Source organism: Ammospiza caudacuta, chromosome 1 (assembly GCF_027887145.1).
Source record: "Ammospiza caudacuta isolate bAmmCau1 chromosome 1, bAmmCau1.pri, whole genome shotgun sequence".
Classification (NCBI taxonomy): domain Eukaryota; kingdom Metazoa; phylum Chordata; class Aves; order Passeriformes; family Passerellidae; genus Ammospiza; species Ammospiza caudacuta.
Genome location: NC_080593.1, coordinates 97,345,365 through 97,368,658, shown reverse-complemented (window position 1 = coordinate 97,368,658; position 23,294 = coordinate 97,345,365). Strand labels below are relative to the sequence as shown.

Sequence of the window (23,294 nt, the reverse complement as noted above, 5' to 3'; positions counted from 1 at the left end):
CAGTACAGTCTCCACAATGAGGTTATACAAAAAAAGCCCTTATCAGTTTAAAGGCAGCAGAGAGTAGTGAATATATAAATCCTACTTTCTAAAACCTTTCCTGTCCAATAAAATATATCTAGAAAAAGTATACTGTGGGGTGTCTTTTACGCAGTGAATGCAAGTAGGTGGGAGGCATAAAGTTGTTCCTGTTGCAAAGAGGGGAGAAGTGGTAGTGTAGCCAGCAATAATTAATGCATATCATAACTGATAAGTTATGGATAAGAGAGAAAATCAAGGGGAATCCAAGGAAAGTATTTTTGAATTCATTGCAGCCCTCTCATGTTTCTTACAAAGCTCTGGCTTGCTGACTGTGAAGGAAAAGAAATGAGAATACTCTTTTTGTCTGTGTCTCTAAACCAAAGGAAATAAAGGCTTCATACCGAGGAACAGTAATTTACTTTAGGTCCATTTTCACAGTTCCCAGATGAGAAACAATGATGACCTCAGGGAGCCAGCAGTGCCCCCTTAGTTGTCTCTATGTTAGGTGTTTGAAATATAATGAAAATTAAAATTATAAGATTACATCCCATTTTAAAACACATATTGATTCTTTAAAAATATGAGCAAAATTAAAGGTGAATTTAAGAAAATTACTTATGGCACAAAAACCACATTAGTATTGCCTAAATCATCATTTATGAAGAAAGGTGGTTATTTTGGCTGAGATGACAAATTACCCTTCCACAGGAGAAGGAAAAAAATAGTTTACAGTTCAAGCTGTAAAGTTATTGAACAAGATCTGACTGTACTAAGAAATGCACAATATATTAGAAAAGGCAATTTCTTAAATTAAATGGTAAATCAGCAAGTGGATGAAGGACTGACCTTGGATCGGGGTGGTGCTCGGATGTACCATTTACAGTCTACTGCCTCAGTTTCAGAAGCTTTTCCTTCTTTAACAATTTGTACAGATTCCACAATTCCTTCAGGTCCTCCCATCTCAAACTCACAAACTGAATAACAAAACACCAGAAAAAATGAAACTTGAACAGCAAACAAAAATGTTTTCTACAGCAGAGTATAAAGTCCTCCAAGTTAGAAAAAACCCCAAAAACAACATACCAACCTGGCAAGGGCTTCAGAACACCAAGGTCCTTAAAATCTGGATCTTAAAAATAGAGAAAGACAAAATTAGTTTTGTTCAATATCTAGGATGTTATGCTAATATGTTCAAATTTTATAATGCGCTTTAGTTATATAATTATACATATACTTCTTGGAAATGGGAACTGTTTCAAAACTATGGCAACACAATAATTATTAGTGCAGAAATTATTGATACCATCATACCAAGTCATTTTTTTCTGTTATGAAATCCTGCTTTTTTCTGTCTCTCTCTTTCAGAAGGGTACAAAAATATTTCTGCATACATTAGCAAGTGAGAACATCACATAGCTAACCACATGACATTTTAATACATCAGCGTAGTGAAAGAAGATATATTTACAGATCCATTCAGAATCTTTTTGCCTATTTTGCATTTTGAAAAATAACACTCAACTTAATTGGAGAAATCCAAACTTAATTCTGTGTTTATGAATACTTTGCCATCCCTACTGACCAAAGGAGAAACTTTTTTTTTGTCAGAAGCATTCTTTTGGTCTTTTTGGAAAAAAATACCATAAGAATTACCGTTAGAAGTCATTGTAGGGACAAGTTAATAAGTCTAATATGTGTGCTATTTTCCATCAGATAAACATGATTATATTTACTGTCTGAGAGGGCTTGTATCATGCCTTTAGAGTCGGGTGTAATACAGAGATGAAATGAGCTGGTCTTAGATGGATGTGCTTCAATAGACAACCATCCATATAGAAATCATCATTTCACAAAATTTGGCTCAGTTTGAAGATACTGCCCAAAACCAGAAATATGGGAGGCTAAAACAACTCAAAAAGTGATGTCTTAAAATAGACTGGTCTTATCTCAGAAATTTTTATCACTTGCACTGCTTTTCTACCTAAAATTAATGCTGTGCACTGTTTTTCTCATTTACACATGAAACTGATGTTGTTTCAGAACTGGGTCAGTGTAGAAAGAATTATAAATACAAAAAATGAAGAGAAGCTTTGGAAGAAGGAGATGTGTCAAATGAAAAAAATTAAACTCACAATCAAGACACAAAAACTTCTCTTTCCCTCTAGCCTTAGTCAATTAGGAACAGTAAGAATCATAACCAGATAATAAAACAAAGTAGTTCAGTACTATATAAGCAAGATCAGCCATTTTAACCTGAACAGTCAAAATGTGTTGACTTCAGAATCTGGAGTTGTAAGATCACTTTTTATATTGCCCCTCTATAACTAGACTGCTGTTCTTCCCAAATTTCTTTTACAGTTGCACAACATAAATCATGAGTAAATACTAGTGAGCTTACAGGACTCCAAATCTAGCTGAGTAGGCAATTATTATTAATTGTTGCATATTTTTAGAGATCAGTAGATAGATATTATCAGCAACACTAAAGGTAATCAAATAATTCAGCTCATGTACTGAGGATGCTGATATCTAGCTCTGAAAGTGAGATACTGAAAGGAAATCTACTTTTACTTATGGTTTGAATTACCATCCTGATATCTCATGTAACTATTGCATTTCTTCTTTTTACTGAGTTTGCAAGGATTACTCTGATTTACTGAGAACACTCCACCACATTAGTAAAGTACATATGAGGAAAGAAAGCAAAAACTGTCTTGCCAGAATTTTCCCCATATGAGAGTTTTCATATAAAACAATGTTAGTAGCAAGAATCCAGGCTGAAGTACAATCTAGACCATATAATTTGACCCACAAAACAGCTCTGAAAGGATGTTATCCTTTAACAATTCAGTAACATTGGAACAACACAAACAGAAATGCACAATCTGTAAACATTCTAGAAATATGATAGACCTGCTCAGTTTTAAAAAATAAATTTTTGCAAGTTCTTAACTTTCAAGAGTTTCAAGACTGAAAGGGAAATAAAATCTATGAAATCTGAGGTGATAACCCTTCATTAAATATTGCTATTATACCAATACTACTATAATAAAAACAAAATCTGTAAATAAGGTATTATCACACATGCTTAAAATTCACCCATATTTGAGCATATTTAACTAGCAAATATTTGCTTCTTAAATAGTGTCCCATTAAATGGATTAGATATTAGAAGCTCGTCTGTATGTAATTCAATCAAATTGTTATTCTCAGTCTTGCTGGGTCAAAACATTAATGTTATATAAACGCTGACTGGCCAGATTTTCCAATAGATCAAAATCATGTTCCTGTGAGGAAAACACCCAAGACTGGAAAACTTTTCTGTGAAAAATAAGATGTGTCACCTATAAGTAGGAAAAAAAAAAAAAAAACAAAAAACAAAAAAAAAAAAAAAAAAACAGAGGAAAAATAAGAAGCAATATGGAGCTTCTAGAGACAATCCAACAGAGGGTCATGAGTTTTTTTAAGGGATATATAAGGAGAGGCTGATAGAGTTGGGATAGTTCAGTCTGGAGGAGTAAAGGATCAGAGGTGACCCCACCAATGTGTACAAAAACCTAACGGAGGGGCGCAAAGAGCAGTGAAGTCCGGCTCTTTTCAGTGGTTTGCAGGGACAGAACAAGATGCAATGAGCACACATTGAATCACAGGAGGTTCCATCTGAGTATCAGGAAACACTTCTCCAGTATGAGGTGACTCAGGACTACCAACGTAGCCAAGAGGTTGTAGAGTCTCTATGCTTGGAGATATTCAAGGATATTCAAGGGTATTCATTGCTGTCTAGACACAATCCTAGGCAAACATCTTGAGGTGACCCTGCTCGAAAAGGGGGTTGGACAAGTCAACCTCCAGAGATACCTTCTGAGAGCAACCATTTTCTGATCCTCTGATTTTGTAATAACTAAACAATAGATTTGGATAATAGTGAAATAGCCAATCAAAAGTCTAGACCTGTTCTCTGAGGTAGCAGCAGAAGTTAGTCAAATCTCCATCACAATGCAGACTTGGTTTTGCGGAATTTGCTCTGAATTGCAGGAACACATACAGGCCTGGTTTCAAAAAGCTCCACTAGGTCTGCCTGGGAGGCTAACAAGACTTCGGATGCTAGCTTTGGAATCTATACTTTCCATGTAAACCATTCTACATATCTTTATTTGTCATTTCATGGTTTCTATGCAGGAAGTCTGGCTCTTCTAAGCATCTGGCAGACATAGACTTTAAACAGAAAAACAGGAGGCCAATTGTAAGGAGTTAGGGTACCTGGTTGCTCAAAAATCTTATGAAATGAAGAAAATTGTAAAGTAGAAAGGAATTGCACATCAGCTGGATTAAGTCTTCAAAAAGTATGTAAATGACCTTGTTTACAAGTACACTGCAGCATCTTATGGGATTGCCCAGCTGAGGCATATCCGCACAGAAATACATTTACCTACCCATGCATACCTCATTCCATGTCACTTACACAGAAAGTGAAATTGTTTAAAATTATATTACTTGAATAAATTCTGTAAGACATAGGAGAAATGCATAAAGTTCAAACTAATTACTAGCAACATGATGTTCTGCTGGTAAGTATTATTGCAAATCAATTTTAAAAGATCATATGTCAAATTAAAAATCCCACACTTACATAAAGATCATTCAACTTGTCTTCAAAGAGAGATGGCACAATGCTTTTAAAAGCAATGTTGTAATACAGAAAAATAAAAGTATTTTTACTGTTAAAAAGGCAAAATTTCCAAGTACATCTCTCTCATTTTATCTTTCCTTAGCTTTTCATGTAAAATTCATCTGGGCACTTCTTACCCAGCAAACTTCAAACCTGCTGCTTTCACTGATAAAAAAAATAGATATCTCACTCTGGAAGTCAAAAGATATACAAGTCAAAATTTTAATATCTCTTTTAAAATATAGAAGATTGAGTTTATGTGTTCCTGATCATATCTGGGCTACAGTACACTTAATTACATAATTTTATTTTTTAATATCTGAAGTGAAATACATACAGTAAAGAACATGAGCAATAGCTGTATAGCTAAAAGTCAAGAGGAATGAAGTGTGTAATACAAAATTCTGGTGCTGAATAACTTTTGAAGTATTTTTCTTTTTTCTTCCATAAATGAGATGTGGAGGAATTATTTGAATGATTTGAATAAACCATACACTATAAAGTGTTGGTGTTTGAAACCTAAGGGGGTTTTTACCATTTGTGAATACAAAAACCTCCTTTTAAATGGATATATACAGAAAGTAATCACAGTAGTTTGAAGCCATATTTCCTAATCAGAAGTAGGGAAAGTGTCCACTTTTATTCAATGATCAGACAGCTGTAGATGTATCTTTTCACTTCTCTGTCTCTGACTAGAAATAGGCATTCAACTCCTATCCATCAATATTTAAGTAATTTTAACACTTGCACATGCTTTTTTTTCAGATAACTTATTAGAGACCTGATTTGGCATGTAAATACTCAGAGAAAAGTAAAGAGAATTGCACTGTACAGGAAGCCGCTAGTTATTTATCTGTAAGTTTACTAAGTCAAGTTCCTTTACAATGATTTCTGGGAGCCTAAACCAGCCTTGTACTCTTGGGGCTTGAGGCATAGTTCTCTATAAAAGCAGAGCTTGCACAGCTCAGCACAGTAAAGTATGATTATTCTAAGGTATTTTATGTCATTGCCTCATAGTATTTGATGATAGAGTAAAATTAATGGAAGAAGATGGACAAAAGATTTTAAAAGCATAAAAATCTTCTCAAAGAATTACAAATATAATTGTAAAATAGAAAATAATTTCTGTACGCAAAATTTTTTGTGTGGTGTTCAAAGGAAAGAGCTATTCTGCTGGGGAGAGTAAAGAAAAAGTGGCAAGAAAAAGAAAAGAAGTTAAATTGCTATGCAAACCCTCACACACTATTTCTTATTAGCCTAAAATGAAATTTATTCTGATGGCTCCTTTCATATTTGTAGTCTTCTTGAAACTTCCATATATATTTCTAGATTTGTACTAATGATACCAAAAGGTGTTCAAAGAAAGCCCCTAGTTAGCTAGACACTGTGAAAAGTTCTGTAGTAATTATAGCTGGCAATATTATGTGCTGTATTTGCTTTCTATTTTCTATGTTTTCTTTTTGAGGACAATATTGTGATCAATTGCAGCTCTTTTGAAAAATACATACTTGGAACTTAAAATAATGCTTCTCAAATTTTTCCCCTTATTAACATAGTCATGAAAGAACAGAAAGCTGATAAGTGCAAATGTAGCAATGAATATAACTCCCGCTACTTCACCTTGATCATCTACCTGTCATTAAATCAGCAAAAAGTTATATGAAGGCAAAAATTGTTAACATAACACAAATTATTATCCAAAAGTTTGATTTATACAATACTTTATTTTTGTCGTTTGTCACTTTACTACTCTCAGCTCATACCTACAATGTATTTGTTTAGTGTAATTAATATATATATAGTGATTTGTAAACTAACTGTATTGCTATGGTGACCTCAGTAAAATGAGATATACTGCAAGCATTAGGAGTAGTTGGACATTTTCATGCCAAAATTAGGTGTTTCTTTGTTTTGCTGCAATCTATTTAGAAATTAAAAAAAATCAGAAAAAAAAGAAAAACAAAAAAGAAAAAGAAACCAACCAAAAAAAAAAAAAAAAAAAAAAAAGGGAAAACAAAATCCATGTCTTTGAGTAACTTATTGCTAAGATTAGCCAAACTGAGCAGACAAGAAGCACCTGAATAAATTCCACTGGAAAAGAGCACATCATAACAGAAGTTGCAGTTATTCCTGTTTTAATGCACACAATGGCAGGTTTTGAGATTTTAGCCAGCTTGTCTCTGTTGCCTATTCCGCAAACCCTTTAAAAAGTAGGGTCTTTCTCCCATGTAAATTTTGTTATGGATGGGAGCCATGTCGGAAAGCAAAAGGTCCATGACATTCCAGGTCTCATCCTCAAAGGGTGTTTCAACCCTTTGATATGTGCTCCTAAATCCCAGAAGTGAGAAGCGCTTTTTTGGAACTGTCCTAGTGAAAAAGGAGAGCAAGAATTGGCAACGTCATACTCAGGCTGATGAGTGGAAAGAGGAATTCCTGGAGCCTTGCTATGTGTGAGATCATTTTTATTATGTTCAATATTTACACAAGCAGCTGAGCACTCCTTTTAGGCATTATATTCCCTTTATGCAGCACACTCTGTGTGGAAATGCAGGGAAAAATTGTTGCCATGATGAATATTTCAAGGGCTGCATATACCTTCACCTGCTGGTTGCCCAAAAATATTGAAACAAGACTGAACGAGCTCAGGAGTGCACTTTATCTGAGTAATGCAGCCTTGCTGTGACAGTGCAGCTGACTTGACCGCCAGGACTGACTATCAGTCAAGGGCAGCACCTTGTCTGTGTCTCCCCAAGATAATATCCTGGAGGCTTCCTTTAATTGACTAATGGCCTCTTAACTGGACTAGGAAGAGAGATGTGCAACGCTATAGTGGTTTTCCTGAATAATGTTAAATTCTGAGTATTCCTAGTCATGCAATTTCAGCAGGATAATACCAAAGGCTCAGGATTTGTCTCATCATTTTTTTAATAGATGACTCCCGGCCCAGTCCAAGGAAATAACACTTTAAGTTCATGTCAGATGACTAGAGGAAAAAATGAGCCCAAATGTTTAGCCACAACTGAGTACCAGGCATTACTTCTACAGACTGAACCTATTTACACATGGTTATTTCTTGCTACCACTGAGTGCAGAATTTGCACATCCTTTTCAGGATATTTATGCTGTACCAGTCTGCTGGGTGGATTTCTCAGGACAAAAGGATCTTATGAGAATAACTTTGTGATTTAAAATAGCCTTTGTTGTTTTCATAGGAGAAATGTTTTCTCCTAGTTTTATCTCAGTACATTTAACAGAATGAATGCATTCACTGTAGTGTTCTTTTGAATAGTTACATCTTTTAGACCTCTTACAGTTAACAGAATATACTACTCGTACTGCTTCAAGTAGCACTCTATAACCTGTTGTTCACTGCACATTGTGGCACATTTCCAATTAAAAAAGAAATACAACACAGTATTTACACCTACTAATATTCTCCTGCTGTAGCTGGCCATGCCAGTGATGGCATCTTTTTGAAGATAACTGCCTCTCACATGAGAAACTCAAATATCTCCTATAGTTTCCATGTGTAATAACTCACTTTCCACTTTAACAAGCTAATTCTTCCACTGCCTCCATTTCTTTTTCTCTTACAGACAAGCAAAGCACGAAAGGTGATCTTTTGCTAAAGCAAAGAAATGTGTCAGAGAGCCCCAAAGAGAGCTGAATTGGGTTTGTAAAAACAACTGCTTGCTTAATTGTCTCACCATATATCAGAAGGAGATGAAACAGGCAAAATGATACAGAAAATAGGATTCTTAAAGTAGAAAAAAGTGAAATAGCCATAGACGGAAAAAACCCCATTCATTAGTTTACTGTGCAACTGCTAGATTTTTGCACGTTGTTGAATGAATTATGTTCTACTACTCTCCTGTAACAAAGTCATTGTATGATTCAAAAAGTCAATGTCACAGGATGCTTTTAAAATGTATTCTGTATCCAGGGTAGAAATCTTTAGGATCAAAGGGAAAAAATCTAGGTTTTCATCCCCACTGGAACCTGAATGTTCTCTTTCTAAAGGAAAAAATTAGAATGAAAAAGTAGCATATATCAAAGGAAAAGTGAAATTCATTTTTTAAACCCAATTGTCACCTCCAATTGTAATTATATATGCCCACCACAGACACTTTGAGTGAACAAGAAGGGGAATTGTAAAAGCCACACAGCTCAGTGAGTTGCTGAGAAAGGCATATTCACACCGAGTCCCAAAAACAACTGTGCAAAGAGTAAGGTTTCTGTCCTGTCATTTTAGGATTCATAGCAGTATAAATTTCAGTGACACCAGACCTTTCCTTCTTCGTCTGTTACTCTTAGGTGATTTTCTGGCTAGAAACTGCCCTTTTAGGGAACACTGAGCTGTTGACCTCAGCAGTTTCCCCAAATGTACAGAATGAGAAGATGTGTTTTTAAGAACTTTAGCTGCAGAATATATTGGGGAGGATCTTTGGAGACATTCTAACACGTTTGCTTCATCTTTTTAACTGCATAGGGCATCAGCTCTCTCTGAGGAAATGTTTCAGAAAGAACATAGCTATGTGTTAACTGTGAATTCCCTACATAATTACCCACTTACGTTACCCACAAACATGAATTTTACATTTTATTATACAAGGTAGCATTCAGATATTAAAAGGATATAAATAATACATTGGATTTAAGTAATAATCATTCCCTTTTTTCCATTAAGGTGCAATTCAGCTTCCCCGAGATTATGGGAGGAAAAAGTTTAGATATTTTTTGGTTAATCTAGACTTTACAGCCAGGTTTTTTTGTCTTACAGTTAATTTGGTTCCTGTTGGTTATAATTTCATGAGAGTGACATTCAATTTTATTCAAATTGATAGTTTTTCTGCAATTTCATGCAATTAAAAGTGCCAGAGAAAGTTCAAACCACACTTAATTCCTTATACTGATCTAGAGTTGACATAAACTGTTAGGAACAAGACAGAGGTAATCTGTGACTTCTATTATTTTGATGAGAAAAATCCTACTGTATGCTTTACCATGTAAACCAAACACAATTCAGACCAACTCTAGTCCCAAACTTTTTCATTGAAATTAATAACTAAAGTCTGTTTGGCATAAACAACACTAACATATCTTTGACTGCATGCCTGTAGGAAAAATTAAACAGGAAAATAAATTCTAAACCAGGGGATATTGTCTTCAATCTTTTTTACTTTGTCTTTTAATAACATTCTTCTAGTGGATCCTCAGTCCTCTCTAAGTAGCATTTATGCCACATGGTCTGTGTTCACAAAATGACCTCAAAGTGGTTTGTCAAGAACATCAAAAACAAGCGAGTCTGTGGGTAAGTAGAGATTTGGAACCTAGAATTTGAGCAGAGTTACATGCATGTCTATAAAACTCTTTTGCCTCTGACTTTTCCTTACCCCAGAAACTCCAGATTCTGCTATCCCTATACAGTGACTATATTAAGTATAGATTAGTAAATTTTAAATTCTATTATCATAAATTTAGATTTAAGGTTTAAAAATTATTGTTTACATGGAATTTAACTGATTTACATTTTTTCCTTCTCTGATCAATATCTACTGGTCTGAAAAAGTAATTTTCTTTTCACTGGATTGATTCATAATTTTAATATTGATTCTAAAAGAAGCCAATTTAGGCCCACAATCTGAGCTGAATTTAGCTGATTGAGTCCTACACTAACTGACTTGTTCAGCCTAATACATAGAATAAATAGCGATCTTCTGCATCACATTAATGAAAAAGGCTTTGTGATTCCTTGAATCACAATTTCGAAAGGCAGCGCTCATAAGTCCTTATGTCTGCTTTACACAATACCCAATACTGCTACGTAAGTGGCTGAAGAGACAGGGAAAAGAACAGCAAAGTGGTGCTGATTAGAGATTGTCTAGTTCTACCACTGATGTGGTAATGTTTAGAAGGAATGAGGTCTCAGGGGAGTTCTGACTTGCAGCAGAACAGGTCAAAGCATGATGGCCAGTCACAGCTCTCAGGATTGTTAAGCAGGGGTCAGCCGCTTACCCAACAAGTAGACAATAATTAAATTTCATTTGACCAGATCAAGTTTTTGACTGCCAAACAACAGGATTTTTCCTAGCTTGATTTAAAAGAGTCATTTAAAGTTCTAGAGATAAAAAAAAAGTAAAATATAAATTAAACCTTTCATTTAAAAGTACTTGGTAAATCGTTGATCTATATTTGTATTGAAATATCACTAATATGCAATATTCTAGAATGCAAATAACTGTTTTATTGCTAAAAATGATTTGTGTAGAGGATGCACATAAAATTACAGAGATCCAAACTACTACATCTGATTTTTAAAACTGTAGGCCAGTATTGTTAAAAAAAATATATATATAAAATCATTTTGTAGAATTTCAGTATGGAATTCATAGTTAGTAGCAGTTAAGAACATATTGTCTAAACCTCATAATGAAATCAACATTTAGGAATAAAATATTTTTAGGAAGTATTTTTCTGCATTCTCTTTTAATATTAGTTTCACATAGACTTGAGAAATGAGCTACAGGAAAAGGAAAGAAAGGGAAAAAAAACCCAAAAGGAAACAAGAGGAGTATAATGCAATCTTTTGTTAACCCACATACTGCAACCAGCAGATTTGATAACATTGTCTCTTGAGCTTCAACTATCAGATAACATCTGGCAAATGATGTATGTAAGTCCTGTTACACAACATCTTCTGGCTTCTCAGTGTCATCCAGGGGACTGATGTGTGACTGGAATAACACATTTCACACTGCCTGCTTCTATCATGCTAGCACAAAATTTTAACAATGGATGTGTCACAAAAATGAGCTTATTTATTTATGAATTCTCAAAAAATATTTTGCAATTCCCTTTTTATCATCTTATTCATGACTCAAGCAAACTTTCTTAACAGAAATTGCTGGATATTACATAGACTTTTGACATCCAAGTATTCAAATAAACTTTTTGCATCTCTTAATTTGTAGTGACCTCTGCAGCAATACTTTGGAAGTGTTGATCAAAAGTATTTGCTTACTTATTTTCACAATTTTACAATTAATTTATTCCTTTCAATAGCATCATCAATCGTTTGGCAAATCTCATCACCCTATATATTAAAAGACAAAAATTAATTGAAAATTCATTGTACAATGCGTATTCCAAAACAATTTTTTTTTTTTTTGTCACTGAAGTTAAAACCTCCTCTACAAACCTCTTTGAGGAAACCACAATGCCGGGCATTCATCTCCCAAGTGAATTGCAGACTATGCTGTGATCATGTAAGCAAATTATTTCAAAATGCCTCTGAAATAATCAAGAAGGTTTTTCAGAGAAAGAATAATAGCATTATTATTATATAATAATATAATTTTCTCTTTCATAAAACTATCCAGAAGTACTGCTCCATTTTTATTTTAAAAAGACCCTCTGACAGTGGGTGCATGAACAAAAGTTGTAGTGGGAATGTGGTAAAAAATGCACTGGAAATTTATTTTATGTTTCAAATTTTAAATCCAAGGAATGGAACGAGTACTCACTGCAAATGATTGCAGAACTTGTATAACTTCATTTTACAACTTATAAATCTGACTGACCAACTGAGTTTAACCAAAAAAGCTTATGTGGATTATGTTCTAAGCAGAAGATGACTGAAGAAAATAATTTCATTTCAGACAATTCCAGGGTAGCTTTTTTAGAGACAAGGGTATCTAGAGGAAGAATAGTACAGGAAGACAGAAAAATCATTAATCATGGTTTTCCAATTCCAACAAAAGCTCAGCTTACTGTAACAGAATATTTAAAAATAAAAACAAAAAAAAATCAAACAACTGAATGAGTAAGTTGAACCTATTTATTTTAGTTTGATACTGATCAAATAGGGAAATGCTGAATTGATATAGATCTACCACATAATTTGTGTGAAGGTAGATAACTAGTTTTAATTCATTATAAGAGTTAAAAAACTGGTAGTTTTGCTCTCCAAAACTACCAGATATTAATTTTTACTTAGTTCCCTAGACAGAAAGGTAGAGGACAGTCTTTAAACATGCTTACTTTTAAGTAAGAACCCAAGCCTAGAGATTGCCTGGATTTAGGCACATACTTATATGTAGGCTCCCTGAAATTCTTTGCTAAATTGAGACTAGATTTAGTGGCTTGTCAGTGCAGCATTTGAGTATAGTAAGCTTAAGCAACTGTTCTTTGGAATTATCCTTGGGCATATCAGAAAGTAATTTCAGAGATTTTTGATGGATTACAGTGTTAAATTATGGTAGCTGTTATTTTTATTTGGCCTGAGGACCTTTATGACATGCACAGGTTTTGCAGAGAAAAAAATCAGGACACCTAGCATTTGGATTTGTCACAACAACAACAACAACAACAGCAACAACCAAAACCAAAACAAAAACCAAAACAAAAAAGTGCAAATTGAAAATATGTACACATTAAACATCAATTGAACAAAAGAATTATTTGCTGACTTTCTCAAACAAAAGACTAAGTATATCTCTATCCAATGTGAATTAATAGTATAAGGAAAAAAAAACCTTTCTTAATCTATTCAGTATTCACGTATATTAAACAACATCCACAATGAGCAGGTGACTCTTGCATGAACCCAACTATAGGGAAAATTGAATCCTTTTAAAATAAGACTTTAAAAAAATCAGCTCCTCACTACCTCAACTTGTCATGATCATTTTTAGGACAGCACACCTTGTTGTACAGATGTTATTGATAGGAGGTTTGTTTGTATCTCCTCAGTGTATGTATAGGATAAAAGTATGTATGGTGAAAGGAAGTTTGTCAGAAGATTCAGATAGACTATAATTGTACAGAAAGAGAGGAAAAGTAAACAAAAAAGGAGGAAAAAACAAATCAAACTAAGTCAGGATGTTCATAAGCTTGATTCACAGTCTGGATTTTCCAGGAGTTTTGTGTCTAGCAATAGATATATTGACCAGATTTAATCAAAGAGATGACACCTACTTCTCACAGAATCATTGTATGATCTGTTTCACACATGCAAAAGACTTTACATGATAGTATTTCCCTACCCCATGACAGCAGTATGATACTAAAAATTAGAGGCTCTTCAATATCTTAGCACACAATGGGGGAAAAAGAGAAGATGGATCAGAGGCATAGATGCTCTAATGGGCAAGGTAACTTTATTTGCAAAATCTTAGAAACAAAATTTGTGTCAAAGTTGAATGAAGCATGATCTTATTTTTAGATCTGACCATCAAAGAAGCTCAAATGTGATATCTGAAATAAATATATTACACAGCCTGCATTACTCAACAAGAAAGTAAACAAATCAAGGTCTCAGCCATCAATATGGAAAAAGATATATTAAGATGACAACAAACACCTACTAGAACTACAAATATGCAAATAATATTCAATGGCATTCACCTCAGTACTAGTAGGCAAAAGAGATTCTCTGGATTGTCCTCTTTACAAAAATATGAGTACTACCCTTGGAAAATGAACCAATACTAGACAATAGATGAGTGCACTTAACAAATGGTGACAGAGAATTTGCTTATCTGGCACATTTCGTCATTTACTAAACATTGCATACCGCCAAAACATTCAGTTCTAGAAACAGAAACACGACTCAGTTTTGCAAAGACTTAAGTTTGCAAAGCTACTAAATATGGGGCAAGAAGCCTGTTTATTAGCTACAGGGATCTGAGTGACTTCTAACAGTAGTTTGTGCATATTTCTTTAAGGAGAATTAGCTAGAAGCACTATACAAACAGTAAAAAAATCTGTTAAAAAAAGGTAAATATCTCAATAAAGATCACTACTTATTGCTGCTAGAATTTAAAAATGCTCCATTAAATAAATTAGACAATAGACAGAACGATCTACAATCACAGTTGCTTGAACCTATGCAAAAAATGACTGAAAAGAAATTATATAAACATGGGTTTCACCTAATAAATACTGACAGCTAAAGAATCAAACCTGTCACAACTGAATGGCCATACTAAAAAATAGTTTTTCTGCCCCAAAACTATTCTGATGGGGCGCATTCAGACTGATTAGACAAAAACACTGGGGCAATTGCTAAGATTTATTTGCTATAGCAGTAATATCTCATAAACCTGTAGATATAATGCATAAAGATGAAATTTGAACAAATTAGGAAAAGTATTAGTGAAGAAAAAACTTGCTTCAATGTCAGCAGAATGTGTCCAGATATCCACATTTCCAAGGTCCCTAAGAGAAACTATTACAGACAACAGAGTTGCCAGGAGGAGACCACAATACAACCACCCTAGAGTGCATCCCAACATGAGCTATTAGAAAATCTGCCAGATGAGAAAATCAGATGACCTGGAAAACCTTGAAGAGTAATCAAAAACTCCTTATTCATTACATATGAGACAAGAAGTTTCCAATTTTTCCCCTGAAGAAGTGAGCGCTATAATGTTTGAAAGAGAACTACCACGTAACACAACAACAGGCTTTGGAGGTGCTGAGTGTGGGTAGTGAAAATTTTCATTGTAAATAAGTTGGTTTTAAACACTTGTGGAAGGCGACTACCCAGGCTCTCTGTTCAACACAAATTCCATATTATCCTCTCTGATCTGCCATTTCCAAGTGCTTCACAAACGTTACAGAGAAATCAAGAATTAATAGGGAAAACAAATTTCCAGGGCCCACTGGTTATTTCCTCTTTTTATAAGTGTTTAAAGCAAAGGTTGGTCACTTTATATCAGACCTAAGGTTAATCTAACTCAGCATAGTATTTACATAAAGACACAAGTTTATCCTTAGGGAAAAGAGGATAAGAAGACCACATTTAAGGAAAATCCTCTGCTGCTTCTAAGATTTAGATTTCATTGTTTTGTAACAAGTAATAATATAAACTATTTATTGAATGACAACGGTATTATAAAAGTGCAGCTTACTCTAAAACTGTTAGTTTTCTATGACTAATTTTTAATGTACATCTGAGCTTCCTAAAGATCCCTCACAGGTACTCCAAACACACTGATGTCTTGTCAGAGAAACGAGGCTCCTCTGAAAAGAATATTTATCATTGCAACATCATAATCACCATTATTGGGGAGGTCACCTACAAATGAAGAAAGGTGTTTCCTGTGGAGGTGGAATAGATTTATTTGTACCTGTACTGCTGTAGAATATCCTAGTAAACCTTCTCTAGAAGTCCATGTCCAGTTTACTATGGAATGAATACAGGGAAGGCATTTTTGTAGAGAACAGAGTGCACTGATGGCAGGGGAAGCAGTAAGTGTCCCTAGTTAAGTTGGCATTTTTCTTTACTCCAGTGCTAGAAATGCTTGAAACTGTTTCTTATATTTCTCTTGCTTTTGTTTTAACATCAAAGTTCAACAGTGTAGGGATTTAAGTGTTCAACTTCCTTCTGTTGGTAATATGAAACTCCCAGCATGCAGAGATTTCTAAACTAGGAAGTTCTGTATTTGTCTTTTGGGTAGTGTTGAAAGAAACATATAAGTATGTGATGGCAAGAAATATTACGGGATCTAAGAACACCATGAGACATTTTGGATACTCATTTGCTCCACAAAAGGAATTATTTTCCACTCAAAATTTAATAGAAACCTGTGATCATGATTTTCAATGTAATGCATCATCCTACTTGAGAGAAATTTCTTCCCTTTCCCAAGACCAGATGCCCTAATGCCTTGTAAACAGCAATGAAGTGCCTGACTCTTACAAAGTGCACTTGTAGAAACACAATAAAAGTTCATAACACCAGGAAGCTGCATATTGCAATTTGAAGTGCTGGGAAGTTATATCTCAATAAATAAAACAGATTCATACTTTCCAGGCTTTTTTGACATCATGTGGTTCTGTCTCAAAAATTTAAATGAAGTTGTAATGAGTCATTTCTCATCTTCCAAACCAACTCTGAATCCAAAAGAAGAACATTGTCTGGTTTAAAGTTACATGGCTCTGGCATTGTTTGTTCGTTCTCAAAAAGTTTAACTGGATTTCAAGTTGCTAAAAAGTGATCGCCATTGCTGGTACAAAATTAGAAGTAATCAGACCAGGTTCAGAAGTGTAAACAAAAAAGCATAAATGACCTAGCTCACATGGATATTCAGCTATTCCAGATGTCTGGGAAATATCCCTTGCAATTCAAGGCAGAAGATGGATGTTAGATGGCAAAATAATTTGATAATATTTTAGCTAAGATTTTTTTAGAATTGTGATTGAATTTAATAAATTCTCATTAAATTTTTAATGAGTTCTAAAATATACAAATTCCCCAACTAGGAGGAATTTGGGTTGTTTTTTATTTTTTTCCCTCAAGATAGCTGACATAATTATTCTATTACTCTGACATTCACTGCTATGGGAATGTAAAATTACTTTTACTCCAGTTAGAAAGTGTTTCATATTCCACTTTTTGGGACACAAGAGTATAAATCTTTTTTCATTTTCCATCATCAGGCGGTTGAATAGAAAACATTACTGACTGACGTTTATATTAATGAGGCTAAATAAAAACACAGATGGCTTCTACTAAGTGAAGGAACTGAAAGTAATGATGTGCTATCTTAAGCCACTGTCCTGCAAAATCAGGGACCAGGATAAACAGAAATCTGATTATTCTAGCTGAGCAAGAAAGCCCAGATAAACACAGCCTCTCTCTGCCTGAATTCTTGTCTGTACTAAAAAAAAAAAAAAGAAGAATAAAAAGATTCTTTTTAAAGAATAACTGTCAATAGTTTGAAGTAGTACTCAAATTTTTCTACACAAAACAGTGATTCAACACCACTTTGGAAGACAGTTTTGAGATGAAACTTTTTAGAAAAAAAGAGTGCAATAGATTGATTCAAAGAACCCAGAGCTGTGAAATGAAATTTCAGGTGTAGGCCTTTCAGCGGCCCAAAGAATGACAAAACAAGAGCAAGGATGAAATATCCTTGTGTCATGTTTTTTGCCCTAGCCAATCAATATGGTATTCAAAATGAACCAGCAGGACCTGAAAATATTGCAGCCTGATATGTGTTTCTCTCATACACTAGATTTCCTTAAAAAAAAGTAACCCAACAAAAAAGTTTGTATACATTTATGAAGGTTCAATAGGTTCAGATAGATCCATTTTGAAATGAACATGATTAATCAGAATTTTAACATAAAAAATAAATTATAATAGTATACCAAAATTAAATAAGTTTTCATTTGTTTATAAACTCCCATGTATGCAAAATGGCTAAAAATTTACATTAAAATGCATCTCATTACTGATATTAGCTGTAATTATGCAAAAGATTATTACTTTTTCCCTTAGCACAGAGTTTTGACATTGAAAATAGTCTATTATACCATACGTACAACTTCATTCATCCACCTCATTATAGTGTCACTTAACATTATAATTTATGAATGACAAAAACAAAAGCCTAAATTATTCTCTTAATAAGGAACTTTTTGCAAAACCTTTAGTAGTTTTACCAGTTTCTGGGTGTGTTTGTGTTGGCTATGTGTGTAGCTCTGGCTTTGTTGCTAAAGTTTTTCTTCTGCAAGATCTCTCTTTTTAGAGTACTAAAAATACCTCTGAAAAAAGGTTTATTTAAAAGGAAAAGAATGTATGGCAAAAGAGTTACGTTTATTTCTGAAACCACAGTTCCCACCAGACTTTTGTCTTGGGGGATGAATTTCCAATCATTGCACTACCAAGGAGTCAAAGAAATTATTGAACTGAAAAGTTGTAATAATTGCAAATTACTAGTCTATCCCTTAGGATTTTTAGATATAATTTCTTTTTATAGGACTTAGTCCAAACTAGATTTTAAATGCCTTAGGTGCAGGACTCTTTCCATTTGCACAAACTAATAGATATTCATTTCAGACTTTTTCATTATATCCTAACTGATCTTTTTTTCAACTTCATCCAGTTATCTGTTTTTATACACCCTGGAGACATAGTAAATAATTTCTTTTCCTGTTTCTCCAGGTACCATTCAAATAACAATAAGCAGTTGCAGCTTCAATTTAGCCAAATTTGCTTTTTATTTTTTAAATCTTGGCACACACCCACACGTTTAACATCATGTCTCTTTATTCTCCATTAAGATCTCAAATGCAAAAGAGGCAGATGAGAGACACGTCGGGGGCAGGTGGGGGCTCTCAAAGATTGCTGATACTCAAGAAATAACTGCGTTGTCTCTGGATGGAAAAAGCCTCCTCTGCAGGTTTGCAGTTAGGAAGAATGTCCTGCTCTCGACAAGTGAGATGAGTGGCAACAAAAACCACATCTCCCCTGAGCGTTCAGCTGCTTGAGACAGCAACAGCTTCCAAATGAGTCTTTGCTACGGATCATTTTCTTCAAGTTCTTTAAAGAGAGGTTAGCCAAAAATTTTCTTCTGATCCCTCCGCTTGTCATAAATAAATGTTTTAAGCTGTCACTACCTAAGCTGATTCCAGGTGGTTCAGGTGATAATTTCTGTATTGGAGTCCTGTCTATGCTACTCTGTTATACTCTGGAGTGGAATCCTCTCTCTGTTACTCTCTTATACAATCTCAAAAGCCATAATTCTGTTTTATGAGTTGGCAGGAGCCCCTCCCAGTGCACACCTATGGACAATAGATCTCAAAATGTCACGCCTTATCCATGCCTGCATAATAAAAGACTGTCCAAGTAATAATGTGGAATGTGAAGTTCTTCCTCTTTCTTATTGGTGATCAAGGAGGCAGCAGTGCTGTTTTGCACTTGTCAGATTAATCATATTCTCATTTTGGCCAATATTCCTAGAAACTCTTGACTACTTGCAGAGCTTCTATTGAAATGTATGGAGGGGGGTAAAGGAAAGAATCAAGGAAGAAAAAAGATATAACTATTCCATCTGAAGTCTAGAATAATTTATGCTGCTGTACTAGTTTGCCAGCATTGATCTTTGTGTAGAAATTCTCCTTACATCAGTAGAAAAGGAATGAGGATAAAACATGGTCCATGAAATTGTATTTTACATCAGAGTTTTTAGACAGAATAACTTGCAGATTTTGCTATTAATATCTTTTCAACCAGAATGTACAAACCTTTGAAAAAACAAGTAAAGAAATCCAAAGAAAAGGACTTATGGCACATGGGGAGGAAATGGCAAAAGCCCATAGGCCCATGTTAAATGAGAGATAAAAATTTAACTCTCTTTTCAGAGTGGATATGCATGGTTATAACAAAATTTTGTCTATTTTCTTTGAATGTACAGCAGATACATATACCTGGCTATCAGATTATTTGCTACAGAAATTCTCCATACTGTTCCTGTTTGAAACTTCTATATATTTTTAGCCAGTGAAAAACAGTATCATGGACTTGAAAGAAAATTTTACTGTGCTGGTTAGTTTTATAAGGATTTTCCTTGAATTAATGAAAGAAAACCAGAAAGAAGAACAACACAGAGCCTGTAGACCTGCCATCTTCTATGATGCTACCGGAATAATTAAGGAAGAATTTTGGGTCTGCTAATTTTAGGCAGCATTCTAGAGAACATTGTACAACCTAATACAACAATTTAGCTGAAAAAACAGTGACATAATTGACACAATTGCATAATAATTACAGTGCTTTAGAGTCAGCTATACTAAAGCATGACTCATCACTCAATACATAAGAAGCCACAGAACTACGTCACATCCAGCAGTGCAGTTGCAGTGCAGTACAGTGGAGCTGCAGCCAAAGAAGAAATTTTAAATCCCCAATCTTCTGTTAACAAGTGGGGGAACAGGGGATTTAATGGAAAGTATGACTATGATTTTTGTTTTACTGTAATGAATTAAACAGTGACAAGGAATATTTGAACAATTGCAATTAAGATTTACAGCCTTTTAAGAAAAATATTTAATACATGTTACTATTTGAACCTCACACATCCTCTGGTAATACTTGTAATAGTTTGTTTTATTGAGGAAGGAGAACTATTTCACTTCTCAGCTGGAGAAATGATTGGTGAAGTGGAAAAGCAATGATGGAATTTTCTGAGATAATTACATTTTTTATTAGAATACTTTATCAATGATCTTTTTGAAAGAAAAGCTGTACAGTGTAACAGCCAAGCATAAAACACTAAACTTCTCATGAAACATTTTGAATGACCTTCTGTAATAGCATTCACTTGAAAATAATACTCTTAAAAACTGTAGAATCTGAAAATCTTTCTGTTGAATAAGCCTTACTTGTTATGCAAAATATACATATGACTTTTATCAATTTCCTATCTATTAATACCTGCCTTGACAATAAACTAAGCCCCACCTAAAGACAATATTCAACAGCAAGATTATACATCATTAGAAAAGTTACAATTATAAGCTTTTTCTATTAAAAATGTGATGGTTTGGACTTACCAGGTGTAAAATTATACCGAGCAGAAAACCCAATAGATTCCAGTTCAGCATCAGCAAAAAATTTAATCCACAGGAATCTGCCACTGGATTTTATCATAGGTGGATTTTGCTGTCCACAGAAACGTCCAAGGATTGGGGAAAAGCCAAAAGGTCCATCTCTTACTTCTATGTGGTCAAATTTACACTCCCAAGAAGGCTCTATAGAATATTTTTCATCAAAGTGTAGTTCAATGCATTGTCTAGGAGCAGCTAGAGAAAAAAAAGAAAATTGTCTTATTATTTTATAACCCAAGACCCTTTCAAAATTAAAGCAAAACTGATGAAAATCAAATTTATCATTTCGTATGGATTCTAAAGTTTTGTTTAAAAACTTGTACAAAAATTGGAACATCTATATTTTTTATTAAAAATTAGTACATCTATATTTTTTATAGATTTCACACTGTCAGATTATTTGTCTGCTGTTCTCCTTTTAAAAAAGTAGTTTTGACAGCAGTACTTAGTAAAAGTAAGAGAGGAATACCAATGATGAACAGAAAAATATAACCAGGAACAATTTCTTCAAATATAAAATATAAAATGTTTCTAAGAAACATACATATTTAGAAGAATTTATTTTTTCTCTTATATTTTGGGGAGGGGTGTTAATCAGAATACTTTTTTTTGTACCTAGTACTGAGAAAGATGATGAAGGAAAGGCTGATCAGAACTGTGCTACCGTAAGGACAGATTATCTGCCTGCATGTATTGCAGTCAATGACAAACTGGAGTGTAATTGCTTACACTCAGAATTACTTCTCACTGGAAACATAGGAACAAACGCAGTGAATTTTCACTTAAGAAAGAAGGATAAGGATCCTGGATAAGGATTATATTAGAAGAGCAAATGATATACTGAAAAACTTGAAGGAAGTTCATAGTGGCAATTTAATTAGACATTTTTAAAAAATCCATCTTTAATGATAGGTCTTAAGTCTTGAGACGTTCAGAATTATTTCTAGAACAAATATTTCCTGGGATCTCCTGTATAAAGCAAAAAAAAAAAAAAAAAAAAACAGGTAGAAATATAGTATATTCTTACAAGGAGGGGGAAGACCATGGTTTGATTGATACATTTTATCAGAGGCAACCTTTTATAGGTACACTGTTTTCTACACTCAATCCTGGCCATAGCAAACACTGTGTGCCTTCAATGTCTAGAGCATGGCGCATTGGAGCCTTTTGCTGACAAAGCCTTCTGCTAACACAAGGATTTGTTGTGTCAGTGCCTGCTGTGCCTCTCATGGGATCATGTCCTACACTTTACACATATCAAAAGAGGTTTGTATTGCCATGAGCTTTGCCAGAGTTACCATTCTTTTCACATGAAAATATGCAAGATCAAACTGCATGCTGAGTTATTAGCATGGAAACTGCTTAGCACAGAAACTGATGCCACTCCAGGAGTCAGTATCTCTACATTTATTTCCTCAAGAATAATAACAAAACTGTCAGTGTTACAAGAACAAAGATCTTGTTTGGATTCTGAAATGTTTTCAAATTTTAAGCTTTTGATATGAACTTGTTACTCACATAAGAAGAGAGATTATTTAAAATTAACTAAGAAGATATCAGATAAATTTTGAAATCTTTACATAAAAGCACATAGTCAGATCCCTCTTACTACTATTTCATGTAGATAAATACAGCCTCATTTTATAAGAAGCATTTAAGAAGTAAGTTATTAAAACATCTTATTTGAAAAGGAAAATTATTTTAACAGCTTTACTTACAATGGTAATATAATTGGATGATTGATATTTACTGAAACATTTAATTTAACATAAGAAAGAAACTTTTTCTACTGTTCTCAATCTGAAGACATTCACATTCAGGAAAATAGTAGTGACTTGTCATTATTTAAACCGATTTATGGGAAATTTTTGATCTTCATGCCCTTTCAAATTCAATAGAAAAAACAGAGGTCTATGTTTTACATATAATTGCATGAAATTCACAGTCTATGGAAATGAAGCTACTTTGAAAATACAAAAAAATTTACAAAAGTAAGGTCAGATTATAAAGCCTGTAAAGGAGATCATAATGATGTTATCCTTGGTGAGGTTTGAAAATCAAAGTAAATCTTTTTAGATTATAGTAAAAGATTAAATACGTGGAAGACATTATAGATTTATTTTATTCAGAAGTTTCGATCCTTGACTTTACACTTTTATAAAAATTATTGATTCAAACTCAACTAAGCAATACTACTACAGAAGAG

At 33.9% G+C, this 23,294-nt stretch overlaps 1 protein-coding gene across 3 annotated transcripts in view; it reads right to left on the bottom strand.

Annotated features, from left to right (window-relative positions):
- Window positions 1-23,294, bottom strand: part of NETO1 (neuropilin and tolloid like 1) — a 62,192-nt gene that overhangs the window by 27,418 nt on the left and 11,480 nt on the right. For 2 of the 3 annotated variants that reach the window (XM_058811784.1, XM_058811791.1), the window contains exons 4-6: window positions 21,035-21,283; window positions 1,109-1,150; window positions 868-1,025 (exon numbers count right to left, since the gene is read on the bottom strand). In XM_058811784.1, the coding sequence (XP_058667767.1) occupies window positions 868-1,025; window positions 1,109-1,150; window positions 21,035-21,283 (449 nt within the window). The remainder of the gene's footprint in view (window positions 1-867; window positions 1,026-1,108; window positions 1,151-21,034; window positions 21,284-23,294) is intronic. The other variant, XM_058811800.1, reaches the window with a different exon arrangement.